The sequence below is a fragment of the Lampetra fluviatilis genome, chromosome 36 (genome assembly GCF_964198595.1).
Source record: "Lampetra fluviatilis chromosome 36, kcLamFluv1.1, whole genome shotgun sequence".
NCBI lineage: Eukaryota > Metazoa > Chordata > Hyperoartia > Petromyzontiformes > Petromyzontidae > Lampetra > Lampetra fluviatilis.
The window spans coordinates 9,978,045-9,992,275 of record NC_136310.1 but is presented as its reverse complement, the minus strand read 5'-3'; the positions used below and the strand labels follow the sequence as shown (position 1 = coordinate 9,992,275).

The following is a 14,231-nucleotide window of genomic DNA, read 5'->3' as shown; positions in this document are numbered from 1 at the left end:
ACTCCAGTGCACAACCCTCTTAAAAAAACATTCCTATGACTGGCATGGCTCATCCTAGATAAATATGTAATTATTATAATATTATTTCTCATCTTATTAATTACATTCACGTCCGGATTTACTCAGCCGTTGCTTCAAGACCATTGCTGCCCCAAGCGTGTGAACGCGATGCCCCCCGGTTAGCACGGTTGGCTACATACGGTGCGAACGAAGTTAAATGTACATACGTGTTGGAGTGAAGCTTTTATATTAAAATTACTTTAGAAGTTGATGTCCCGAGTAAAGCCATTGGTGCAAGCTGTTTCAGCTGTTTATCTGATGTTAATAATGATGTCGATGATGGTGATGATGTTGGTGGTGGTGGTGATGGTGGTGATGATGGTTATGAGTTTGACTATGATGGTCGTGATGGTGATAATGAAGTTAATGGGAATGATGCTGGTGATGATATTGATGGTAGGAATCATGTTGATGGTGGTGATAGTAATGATGTTGGTGATGGTCATGATTGTGATGTTGATGATGGTAATGATGTTGGCGAGGGTAGTGATGATGGTAATGATGGTGATGATGTTGGTGATGGTCATGATTGTGATGATGGTAGTGATGTTGGTGAGGGTAGTGATGATGATTATGTTGGTGATTTTGGTGATGATGATTTTGGTGATAATGATGGTGATGATGGTGAGGGTCGTGATGATGATGGAGGTGATGGTAGTGGTGTTGGTGATGATGTTGGTGATGATGTTGATGATGGTGGTGGTGATGGTATTGGTGTTGGTGATGATGTTGACGGTGGTGGTGGTGATGCTAGTGGTGTTGGTGATGATGTTGATGGGGGTGGTGGTGATGGTAGTGGTGTTGGTGATGATGTTGATGGGGGTGGTGGTGATGGTTGCGTGTGTACCGGTTCAACCCCTCCCCCGCACTAGGGGATGAAGTTGGTTCTCAAGATTCGGCGTCTCCCCACATGACCCTGGCATTGTTGTCTGCCTCGTGTCGCTGGCGTTGTGTTTCTCGTGTGTTGTTCACGTTCTCATCTCTCATGTCGCGTTGTCTGTCTTGCCGCGTGTTGTGTGCCGCGTGTGTCGCTCTCGTTGTCTGTCTTGCGTCACGTCTGTGTCGTGTCAACGTGTCAATCACATTCCGTCTTGCGTCACGTCTGTGTCGTTTTGCTCATGTTGTCTGTCTCTTGCCACTCACGTTGTCTCGTGTCCATGACACGCGGTGGCGCCTTCCCACGTTACGGTTGTCTTCCGTTCATCTAGCAGGAGCGGCAGCGCCGACGCCACGCATGCTGGACTGGAGGAGTGAATCACTGCGCATCTGTAACACGTGCAGCGTCCGTTCACTCTCGGCGAAAGAGAGAGAGGTCGTCATTCGGAGCAAGAATGATTTGGAGAGAGAGAAAATTATTTGTAGAGAGAGAATTAATCTAGATTTGAAGTTTTCGTGACTGCAGGGATCCATACTCTTTGGTTATTTCGGTCAAGTCACGTAGAGAATGATTCAAAGTAGAGAATGATTCAAAGTAGAGAATGATTCACGTAGAGAATGATTCACGTAGAGAATGATTCACGTAGAGAATGATTCACATAGAGACTGATTCAAAGGCTTGAGAAACAATAGAACAGCAGTGGAAGGCATCCAGACTGGTATGACCCACAATTGCCCAAGTTCTGTGGTTCCTATACAGAGACTTCTCTACTTACTAACGAGTTAGGTTCCAGAGGTCTGCTCGTAAGTCGATTTGTTCGTAAGTCGATTTGTTCGTAAGTCCAACTTTACTCCTGTCCATCTCAAACATGTTGTACTGGTTGTACACTAAACACGGGTAACGGCTTTAAAAGTTCTATAATCTCCTGTAGATGTAGATGCCACTGGTTCTTTACGTTCTGCAGATGTAGACGCCACCACCGCCATTTATTGCACGTCGGTTCAACATACGACTCTCGGTCCGAGCAGGCAATTGGACATACGGACAGCTTTGTTTGCATCTCTGAAAGTTCGCAAGTCCAATGTTCTAAAGCAGGAGGAGTCCCTGTATTGGGATGTTTGGCCAAAATAGCTCGCACGGCGAGAGGCAACACCCAGCTGCCTGGAGCGGGGTACACGGCGGCTTCCAGCAGTGGCTGAAGCCAGAACTCCCATTGAGAGGGAGGCCGAGCCACTTGGAACCACGTGATCCGCACACTCCTCCTTGCCACCATCAATATCACCACCGTTGTCATCATCGTGTGTCCCTGTGTTGACATGAGTGTTTGTGTTCCTGGGTGGCCTCGTGTTCATCCGTGCGTGCGCTCGTGTTCTTACGCGTTGCTGCGCGTGCGTGTCGTCCCATCCCGTGTGCTTGTGCCGCTGAGTAAAATACTGACGCTCCTGATTAACGTGTCCACCCCCCTGTGTCCCCCGTCCCTTGTGCCTCCCTGTGGATCCCCATGCCTCTCTGTGTCTGCTCGTGCCTCCCCGTGTCTCTCCGTGTCTCCCTGTCTCTCCCTGTGTCTCCCTGTGTCTCCCCGTGTCTCCCTGTGTCTCCCCGTGCCTCCCTGTTTCTCCCTGTGTCTCTCCGTGTCTCCCTGTGTCTCCCCGTGCCTCCCCGTGTCTCTCCGTGCATCCCCGTGTCTCCCCGTGTCTCCCCGTGTCTCCCCGTGTCTCCCCGTGCCTCTCCGTGCATCCCCGTGTCTCCCCGTGTCTCCCCGTGTCTCCCTGTCTCTCCCTGTGTCTCCCTGTCTTTCCCCGTGCCTCCCCATGTCTCCCCGTGCCTCCCCATGTCTCCCCGTGCCTCCCCATGGCTCCCCTGTGCATGCCCGTGCTTCCCCGTGTCTACCCGTGTCTCCTCGTACGTCCCCGTGCCTCTCCGTGGCCCAGCATCTCTCTGGATCAGCCCAGCTTTGGCTCCCCAATGGGGGCCCCCGGGAGGATCCTGGGTGGTGGGGGCACCCTAGGCCTGCCGTGCTCGGGGGTGGTGATGGCCCGTCGTGGGCGCCCCTCGGTGGGCTCGGCTGGCTCGGGGGCCCACGGAGGGCACGGGGGGCCCTACAGCTCGACCACCGGCGGAAGAGACGACATGGGGCCCGGAAATCACCCGGACCTCATGAGGGTGAGTGGCGACACGGGCCGTGCGGTTGTAATCACAACCGCACGCACGGGCGTCGTAGCCGTCGAGTGTGCAGGCAGTGCAACTGCACAGGCAGGAAGGTTACCAGGTACCCGCCTACGAAGAGGGTTTGGGGTGGCGTGGGGACATTGAGAGATGCCTTGCAGTGCAAAATAAATGCATTAGTGAGCTCCCCCCCCCCCCCCCCAAAAAAAAAAAGTGTATTTTTATAATTTTTGCATGGTGTACAGTCTGGAAAGTACCGACATAGCAAATTTCCAGTTTGTTGCATGTTGGGAAGTAGGCTAAACATTTTGAACAGACACACATATTCACAACTTTGCCTTTTATATATATTAGCTATAGCCCTGTGAGCCATGTGGCTCTTGACTCGGGTGCAACCGCAACAAACAAAAACATGAACAAGAAACATCTTCAAGTGACTACAGTTTGACCCGGGGCCAACTTTCCGAGGCCACAAGAAGTGACGTTATTTTGTTATCGTTCCGCTCGTTCACCCACGAGGTCCTTGACGAGTCTCAAGACTATTTTTCAGGAGGGTCTTGCCAAGTTTTTCCACAGTAGCTGCTGCCACTGCCGCTAGCAACGCCGCTGCAGCCACTGCTGTTGCTGACACCGCCGCTACAGCTGCTGCTGCCACTGCTGTTGCTGCCACCTCCGCTACAGCTGCTGCCACCGCTGCTGCCGCCACTGCTGTTGCTGCCACCGCCGCTACAGCTGCTGCTGCCACTGCTGTTGCTGCCACCTCCGCTACTACAGCTGCCGCTGCTGCCGCCACTGCTGTCGCTGCCACCTCCGCTACAGCTGCTGCCACCGCTACTACAGCTGCTGCTGCTGCCGCCACTGCTGTTGCTGCCACCGCCGCTATAGCTGCTGTTGCTGCCACCGCCGCTATAGCTGCTGCCAACGCTGCTGCCACCACTGCTGTTGCTGCCACCGCCGCTACAGCTGCTGTTGCTGCCACCGCCGCTATAGCTGCTGCCAACGCTGCTGCCGCCACTGCTGTTGCTGCCACCGCCGCTACAGCTGCTGTTGCTGCCACCGCCGCTATAGCTGTTGCCAACGCTGCTGCCACCACTGCTGTTGCTGCCACCGCCGCTACAGCTGCTGCCAACGCTGCTGCCGCCACTGCTGCGCGTGATCCCCGTCGAGTTAATTTGCAAGGAGACGTGAGCGGTAGGAATCGACTTTAGATAAAAAGGGAAGTGAAGGATTGCTGGACACCTGGTGGTGGTGGTGATGGTCGCAAGGGGAACACGAGGCAGCCAGTATCGAGGCAGGTGGAGACGCTCTCTCCACTCTCGCCGTCGCTCCGGCCTCGAGAGACAGCCGGGTCCCCACGTGGTGAGTGGCAGAGCGGTGGCGTCATGGCTCGGACTCGCGCCTCGCAGCGGGGAGCGCCTGGGTTCGATTCCTGACTCGGGCGCCTTCCCGCGAGGAGTTTTTGTCCGCATGGGTTCCCTCCCTGGCTCTCCGGTGTCCTCCTCCCATGGCTAAACCCACACGCGCAGTGGAAACTGCGATCGGCCAAAGCATTCGAAACCTGCAAATCGCTCAAGTAGGATGACAATATCGCCCCCTGCTGTAAACACTTGGCAGGACCCATCCTTCGTAAACACTCTTAAAAGTGGTAATAATATTTCAGGTTTTTTTGTTGGTATGGCATTGGTATGGTTGGTATTGGTTTGGCGGTGGTATCGTGTGGTATTGTGTTGGTATCGTAGTGGTATCATCACGGTCTCGCATCGGTACGGCATTTGGTATGGCAAGTGATATCCTACACAAAGACAAATATCCCCTGTATAGCCTTAACAGACTGTAGGGGCAAGTGCTGTTAGCGAGCTCTTATGAAGGCTGGAATGGTACACGAGGGGGCGGGTGGCCAGCTACCACGCCCGACCGCCTTTGTCTCCCCAGTGGTGATGTTTACACACCGCACCAGGTACTCATTTAAGGCTGAGTCGACCTAGGGGAGGCCCAGGATCGGTTCAAATAATCGTCACTGGGTGTTGGCCGTGAGCGGGAATCGAACCCGGGTCGCCAGGTTCATAGCGCATCGCGCTGACCGCTACACTAATGCTCCCCAAACACACACACGCGCACACACCCACTCTCGCGCACACCCTCATCCCCCTTCCCCCCCCCCCTTCTCTCCCCGCCGCACTCCCAGCTGCTGAGCGGCGGCGGGGCCCAGGGCCTGGCGGTGCTGGGCGCCAGCCCGGGCAGCATCGCGCTGCTGGGGGCCCTGCAGGAGGCGGACGCGCTGGGCCTGTGCCGCGTGCTCTACGTGCTGGCCCAGCAGCCCGGCCTGCTGGAGGGGGCGCTGGAGCAGCCCTTCCTGGCGCGCACACGCCTCATGCACGCGCACGACGCCGACATCGCCCTCAACGACCAGCGGTGACGCAGCGGTGACGCGGCGGCGGCGGGGGGTGGTGCGGGAGAGGGGGCGGGGGGGGGTAACGGGGAGGGGAGCACGGAGGAAGTGAAGGGGGGTGGGGGGGACCATTGTGAGGGATGGGCAAAATACGTGAAACTTGCGAACTGCTGGAAGATTTTTTTATTGGATGCAAGGTTTCGGTTAAAATAAAATGACGTGCGTGTCTGCGCGCGCGCGCGTGGGGGATACGGGTGTGTGCAAGAGGAGGCGCGTGTGTGCGTGAGAGGCGGCACGTGTGAGAGGAGGCACGTGTGTGTGTGTTACTGGAGAGCGGCAGGGTAAGGGTTCGTGCTTTGCACGACGAACCCGCCTACCCGAGTTCGATTCCCGCTACATGGCCAACACCAGTGACGATTATCTGAACTGGTCCTGGGCCTGCCCTAGGTTAACTCAGCGGTGTTTAAACATCGCCACCAAGGAGACAAAGGCGGCCGGGAGTGGTGCTGGCCACCCACCCCCCCGTGTGCTGTGCCGGCCTTCATATGTGCTCGTGAGCAACACTTGCCCCCAACAGAATGTTAACAGCTGTATGGGGGAATTTTTTTCGTTTTCTGTGCAGGGTGAGTGGTGTGGTGGTTTGCGCGCAGCCGCCCGACGCTACAGAGCTTGTGCTCGTGGCGTTACGGCAGGGTACGTACACACGTACACGCACCCTCGCTCTCTCACACACACACGCCCTCTCTCGTACAATAACAACAGCCGCCATCATTCGCCACCAAGTGGCATTAACATCACCGCGGCACTTGTGCACTCTGAAGGCCACGTTACGTGCAAAGGCTCGCCGGCAGGAAGTCATGGGACAGACCCAGGTGCCATGGGTTGACTGACTTGGATGACTGGCAGATGCACCACCTGTGCTCTTTACTGTGCCAACTTTCCTCGTTTTAGCCGCCCTGCGCTCCACACGTTGTGAGCATTGCTCCTCAGGCCGCCGCTGTTGTTGGGGGCGACTGCCTCCAACTGTCCAGTAGCGTCCTTCATGAGCCTCCTCCTCCACAGAGGCCAATCTTGACACCGCTGATACCAGTCTTCGGCAAGTCCACTCAGCTCCACATGCTCCTGTACCACATCACTCCATCTCTTCTCTAGCCTGTGCCGTGCACATTTAGCCCCCTCGATTACATGTCGACCAAACAGAAGCTGCTTGGGCACGTGGTGGCTATGCGGGCTACATGACCCAGCCAACACAACCTCGCCTGCCCTTACTGATGGGACTGTGTCCAGATCTTTCAAGGATGTGTGAGCTCGCACAATCCAGGATGGATTGTAGGCAGGCCAGCTTGCATGTTTTGAACCTGGCAGTAATGTTCCATTCCAGGGCTTCCATGTTTTACAAGCATAGAGAAGGGAGGGTATAACTGGCCGAGAAGACCCGAAGCTTCAAAGGCCAGGTAACTCCCACATAGAGTTCCACAGCTGATGAAGAGATAAGGCCGCTCGTCTGATTATCTGCTTCCAAACCGGAGCTGGTCATAAGCACACTGCCCAGGTATGGAAATCTCTCCACTCTCTCCACAACTGCCCCACTACTCCCCCATCACTCATGGGAAGTTGAGGGGGTGGAGTGTTGGATGACATAAAATATCCATGCACTCCAGGTTCAGCAGCAGCACATCCAACTCCTTCTTTGAGTGAGCAGCAATCACCAGATTATCAGCACATATAAAATGGTTGACCAATAGAGAGCCATCCCTGGACCACACCCAGGTATTGATCAGCCTCCCATTGTATCTGTACCAGATAGAAATTTCTCTGGTAGAGCCACGGAAAAGCTTCTCGAACTACTATAATGTGAGAGCCAGAAGATATCCCTGTCACACCCCGAGGTGAACAGGGAATGGTTCTGACTCCCAGCCACACAGCTTTACCTGGGCTTGCCCACAATCATGACGGTCCATAATGTTTGTGAGCAGAGGGTCAGGGACCACGAAAGCACAAAGAACAACCCAGAACCCTGGCCTATTGATGGTATCATAGGCCTCAAGCAGGTCAATAAAGCAGAGATATAGGTCCGGTTGAAATTCCATATGCCTCTGCTGTAACCACGGCGTGCCGGGAGGGAGATGCCCCTGCAGTTGTTTAAATCGGTACGGACCCCACTTCTTAATGAGGGGGATCACCAGGGCATCATTCCAATGCTGCAGACTTCTTTCTGTGGTCCAGACAGTTGTGATGATGTCATATAGGGCAGTCTACACACAGAATCTAGCTTCCCTCAGTAGTTCACTGAGGAGATCATCTCTGCCCGGTGCTTTTTTTGGTCTCAGACTCTGGATCTCCTTTCGTACTTCCTCAACAGATGGCACTTCTGCCAGCCCCTCACAGGGGGTGACAACTTCTTCCAGTATTTGAGGCACGACAGCACCGGCAGAGTTATCCACACTTTTCCCCGTGATGTTTTCTGGGCTTAAGGGGATTTCCCCTATCCCAAGACTTCACAGAAATGCTCGGCACACCTGCAGACCAATTCCTAGGGGTCGGGGATTGGATCACCATTGTTTCCCTTCATAATGGTGGTAGGTGTGGCACGGCAAGCGAGGCTTTCTCTTTACCATTTCGAACACCTCTGTTAGCAAGGGTGTCTGGCTGTCGCCTGATGAAGCTAGTTCTAATTACTGGCGAAAACGTCGTACTCGGATTGTAAATGTTGTGGATTTGCTCTCCAACACACCGGTGCACTGTACTAGTCACGAATTGGCCACGTTCTGTTTACGGGACAAACCTTACTCGTTGGCTGTGTCGGGTGGTGGCGGGTTGAATGACACATTGATATTTACGCAATCTAACCCAAGAAAAAACCCTATAATTATAATCGGTCTGCAGCGCGTACCAAATGCAGCCATTACAGCTGCACGAGCCACAGTCCTGAACCCTCACCGATTTCCCCTCGGCATCAGGAGGAGGGCGGTTGGACGATAACAACCCCAGCTGCACGCGGTGATGAAATTCTCTCTTGCAACTTTCATCAGCTCGCCGAGACCAGGCTTTAGAATGGCTTCCTCCTAGGTGGATGCCCACCACCGCAGTGGAGGATTAGCAGGCGCATCTTGCAGAGGACAAGCCGATGGTCAGTAGGCAGATCAGTTTCATTTATTTGGTATAGCCCTGTGAGCCATTCGGCTCTTGAATCGGGTGCAACCGCAACAAACAAAAGACAAAAATATGAACAAGAAAACATCTTAATGTGACTATGTGCAAACAGAAAATCCAGGAAAAAACAGCAAAAAAATATTCCAGAAAGAGCAGTCCAGCATCCCGGATGTGTAGATGCGCCGATGCCTGAACAGCGTGCTTATGGTTGCATACACCTAAAGTCTCACACACACGCACCCTCACTCTCTCACACACACACACACACTCTTACACACACACGTACCCCTTCTCACGCACACACACCCGTACCCCCCTCGCACACACTCCTACTGTCACACGCACGCGCACCCACCTCGTCTCGTGCTAAAGCGCTGTGCAAACTAGAGAATTAACGAGAGTCCTTGTAGATGGGACGGTGCTACTGGGATGGGTCGAGCTGGACGGGGTGAGTGGAATGGGGCCGATAGGATGGGGCCAACTGGACGGACGGGAGGGGGCCGACGGGACAGGCCCGTCGGGACGGGATGAGAGTGAGTGAGGTTTTAGCACCGAGTAGTGGTGAGCGCGAGTCTGGGGGGTCAGAATCGCCGTCATCTCGCGCGTCGCTCATCCCGGCCGGCAGGGGGCCCCCTTGGACCACTGCGGTGGAGACCAGGCCTTCGTGTACCTGTGTACAGGTGTGTGTGTGTGTACTGGTATGTGTGTCAGGTGTGTGTACCTGTGGGGAGCGGTAGTCTAGCGGTTAGCACGTTGCACTATGAAACCAGAAAACTGATTTAGATTCCCGCTCGCAGCCCCCACCAGTAACGATTATCTGAACCGGTCCTGACCCTCACGTAGGTCGACTCGGCCTCAAATGAGTACCTGGTGCGGTGTGTAAACATCGCCACTGGGGAGACAAAGGCGGCCGGGCGTAGTGCTGGCCACCCACCCCCTCGTGTGCCGTGCCGGTCTACGTAGGTGCTCGCTAACGGCACTTGCCCTGACAGTCTGTTAAGGCTACGCGGGGGATCTTTGTCTTTGATCCTTGTGTGTACCCCCCTGTGTAGGCAAGGGCGTGCTGTGCGAGCACCTGCTGGGGGAGAGCCAGGAGGCGAGCGACGCGTGCTTCCAGGAGGCGATCTCCGCCGGCAAACCACTGCTCTGCGGCTTCTACAGGTGCTGGGGGGGGCTGTGGTGGCTAGCGGGGGGGGGGGGGGCATGGGGGGATGTGGGCGGGCTGCTACGTCTCTTCTCGTGTGCAGCCACCACAGTTTTTCAAGTATCGGGCTCGTGACGTGTCCAGCAGTGGATAGACCTTGGCCCGTGACGTGCCGCTTGCACCACTCGGTGCGTCTCTCCACGTGCCCCTGCGTGGTTGCTTGTGGTTGTGAGCAGTCGTGAGCGGTTGCGTGTGGTTGTGGTCTTGCGTGGCTGTGAGTGGTTCTGGTTGTGAATGGCTGTGTGCGATTATGCCTGTGTGTCGTAATGCGCCGTGTGATGCGAGTGATCGTGGTTGTCTTTGTTGTAGCATGTGGTTGTGTGTGGCCGTGTGGTACGATCCGAGTGTTTGTGTGTGATGTGAATGGGGTTTGTTGCATGTGGTTGTGACCGTCGTTGAAACCGCACGAGGGTGGGGCGACCCCCCCCCCACCCATACCACTGAGCCCCCCTTATAATGACTCCTACTTAAGGGTAATTTCATAAGTTTCTGACGACTCGCAACACACCTGTCTGGACATGGGGGAGGGGAGAAACGGGGTCACGCGGGGGGGGGGGGGAGCAGGTGGAGACGTGGCACGCGTGGGGACACACAAGGAGGCCTTGGAAGGCTTACAGACACGTAGGGACACACGAGGAGACCTGGGCAGAGACTGGAATGCACAGAGGCGAGAGAGGCACGGGTGGTGCGGAGACACGTGAGGGGACACTGGCATGCGCAGGGACACGTGGGAAATTACACAGAGACACGGGGACGCACGGGAAGGCACGTGGAGGCGCGGCGAGGCACGGGGAGGCACGGCGAAACACAAAGTTTTGGGGACACGCAGTGAGATGAGAGTGTGGGGTGTGCGAGACGGATGTGGGTTGTGAGTCGGGGTGCGTTAGACGGGGTGTGCGAGACGGGGTGTGGACCGATTGTGGGGTGTGGGGCATTAGTGTAAATCCCAGGAAATGTGTGTTTAAGAAGTGACAAGTGGGAGCGCGGTGGGATTATCCACCGCGGCTCTCGCCCCGTGATCACACGGAGGCAGGTGAGCTCATTGTGACCCCAGCCACAACACACACCCCGACACAATACACACATTCCGCCATAACAAATACACAGACACCTCCACAACACACACCATATATCACAACACACACCATATCACAACACACATCATATCACAACACACATCATATCACAACACACACTCCATCACAACACACACCCTACCACAACACACACACACGTACTCTGCCACAACACAGACAAGTCCAGGGCTTACCTGCGTGTGTGCGCGTGTGCGCGTGTGCGCGTGTGCGTGTGTGCGCGTGTGCGCGTGTGCGCGTGTGCGTGTGTGCGGTTCACACACTTGGCTATCAGCCACCTGAGTTTGATTTCTGCCCATGGCTAACGTCAGTGGAAAATGATGACTGATTCGTGAGCCTCCCCCCCGAGGTCGACCCAGCCTTGAATTTGCGCGGTGGAGACCAAGGAAACCTGGCATGTTCATGGTACTGTTACCACACCACCCACTCGTGCACCTTCACGGCCTTCATAGGTGCTCGCCAACAGCACTTGCCCCAACAGTCTTTAGCACTACGTGGGGATTTGTGTATGTTATGTGTGAGTGTCTGCGTATGAGTGCGGAGCGGTAGCACGGTAGTTGGCGGACGTGACGGCCCATGTTCTATCCCCACGTTCTATCCCCACTCAAAGGCCACCAACATCGGTAACGAATATCTGAACTGGTTTCGGAGCCTCCCCTCGGTCGACTCAGCCTCAAATGAGTACCCGGCGCAGTACGTAAACCATTGGCGCTCCGGAGACTAAGGCGGTATGTGTGCGTGTGTGTGGGGAGACAAAGGCGGCCGGGCGTGGTGCTCGCCGCGCACTCCCCCTCGTGCACACCGTGCCGGCCTTCATAGGTGCTCGCTAACAGCACTTGCCCCAAAAGTCTGTTAAGGCTATACGGGGGATCTTTGTCTTTGTGTGTACCAGGCGGTTCGACCCAGCCCTGCAGCTGATCCAGCGCCGCATCGAGGAGCGGGGGGAGTTTGGGCAGATCACACGCGTGGCGGCGGTGAGCTACGGCTACCCGCCCCCCAACTTCTCCCTGCTGCACAAGTCTGGTACTGACACACACGCACACATACGCACACTCGCTCATAAACACACTCATACACGTATAGACATACACACACTCACTCCCTGCTGCACAAGTTTGCTACTGACACACACGCACACATACGCACACTCGCTCATAAACACACTCATACACGTATAGACATACACACACTCACTCCCTGCTGCACAAGGCTGGTACTGACACACACGCACACATTCGCACACTCGCTCATAAACACAGCAACAACCGCCATTCGCCACTAAGTGGCGGTGACGTTATGACGACGCTTGTGCCAGGCCGTGTGCACCTTGAGGCCACGTGAAGTGTCAAACGCCCACTGGCAGGAGGTCACGGGGCAAACCCAGATGCCACGGGTCGACTGATAGAGATGACTGGCTGATGCACCACCTGTGCCCCCTACTGTGCCAACTTGCTGTGCTTTAGCCACCTGGCGCTCCGCTCATTGTTGTTGTTGGAGGGCGACTGCCTCCAACTGCCCAGTAGCATCCTTCACGAGCCTCCTCCACAGAGGCCGATCTTGACACTGTTGGTACCAGTCATCGGCAAGTCCACTCAGCTCCACATCCTCCTCTACCACATCACTCCATCTCTTCTCTAGCCCGTGCCACGCCCGTTTAGCCCCCTCCATCCGGCCGAACAAAAGCTGTTTAGGCATGCGGTGACTGGGCATGCGGGCTACATGGCCCAGCCAACGCAGCCTTGCCTGCCGTAGCAGCTCACCAATGGGACCTTGTCCAGATCTTTTAAGGATGTGTGAGCTCCTCACACAATCCAGCCTGGTTAATCCCAGGATGGTTCGTAGGCAGGCCAGCCTCAATATTTCCAAAAGGCGAAGATGCTTCATTAGGGGGTCCACGTTTCGCAAGTGTAGAGAAGGGAGGGAATGACTGGCCGTGAAGACCTGAAGCTTAATGCGGAGCGACAGACCAGGTAGCTTCCACACAGCGTTACGCAACCAATGAAAAGATTATGCCGCTCGACTGATTCTGAGTGAGAGCTCTGCTGTTAAACCGGAGCCGGTCATGAGCACACTGCCCAGGTATGGGAAACTCTCCACTCTCTCCACAACTGCCCCATCACCAATTGAGAGTTGTGGGGGTGGAGTGTCCGATGGTACAAAATACCCAGGCAGGTGCTTAGTTTTGGTGGGGCTGATGGTAAGGCCCCACCTCTTCGTAGCAAGCTCCAGGTTCAGCAGCAGCACCTCCAGCTCCTCCTCTGAGTGAGCAGCAATTACCAGATCATCGGCATACATAACATGGTTGAGCAATAGGGAGCCATCCCTTGACCGCACCCGGGCATCAATCAGCCTCCCATTGTATCTGTACCAGATGGAAATTTCTCCATTACAGCTATTGAAGGCTTCACAAACTACGTGGTCAAAATAGATGTTAAATAAGGTGGGAGCAAGAGGGACATCCCTGTCGCACCCCAAGGTGTACAGGGAATGGCTCTGACTCCCGGCCACGTAGTTTTACCCGGGCCCGCTCACCATCAAGAAGGTCCCTAAATGATCGTGAGCAGAGGGTCAGGGACTCCGAAAGCACGAAGAACAACCCAGAGCCCAGGCCTACTGATGGTATCATAGGCCTTTTACCAGGTCAATAAAACAGAGATGTAGGTACTGTTGGAATTCCCTACACCTCTGCTGTAGTAGATGGACGTAAAATATGGCATCTGTGCAGGACCGCCCTTTCCTGAAACCGCATTGGGGCTCCGCAAGCCTCTCCTCAGTGTGCCTAGCAAGGCGATGTTGAATAATCCTTGCCAGGGCCTTTCCCGGCACACTGAGGAGTGAGATGCCCCTGTAGTTGTCACAGTCTGTGCGGTCCCCCTTCTTAAAGAGGGGGACCACCAGGGCATCCTTCCAATCCTGTGGAACCCGTCCAGTGGTCCAGACCGTTGCTATGAAGTCATGTAGGGCAGTTTGTGCACAAATGCCACCCCTCAGCATTTAGCTTGGGAGATCATCTCTGCCCGGTGCCTTTCCTGGTCTCAGACTCTGGATCGCCTTTAGTTCTTCCTCAACAGATGGCACCTCAGCCAGCCACTCACAGGGGGTGACTACTTCTTCCTCCAATATTTGAGGCACCGCAGCCTCGGCAGGGTCATCCCCACTTTGTCCCACGTTGTTTTCCTGGCTGAGGGATTTTCCCTTCCCCAGGACCTCACAGAAATGCTCAGCAAATCTGCAAACCTGTTCCTGGGGGTTGGAGATTGGATCACCGTTCTTTACCCTAATGATGGT

General features: G+C 55.2%; 1 protein-coding gene across 2 annotated transcripts in view; it reads left to right on the top strand.

Moving 5' to 3' along the window:
- Positions 1–14,231, top strand: part of LOC144945092 (uncharacterized) — a 54,113-nt gene that overhangs the window by 13,347 nt on the left and 26,535 nt on the right. For both annotated transcript variants that reach the window (XM_078873336.1, XM_078873337.1), the window contains 5 exons: positions 2,869–3,100; positions 5,289–5,515; positions 6,115–6,185; positions 9,698–9,806; positions 11,836–11,966. In XM_078873336.1, the coding sequence (XP_078729462.1) occupies positions 2,869–3,100; positions 5,289–5,515; positions 6,115–6,185; positions 9,698–9,806; positions 11,836–11,966 (770 nt within the window). The remainder of the gene's footprint in view (positions 1–2,868; positions 3,101–5,288; positions 5,516–6,114; positions 6,186–9,697; positions 9,807–11,835; positions 11,967–14,231) is intronic.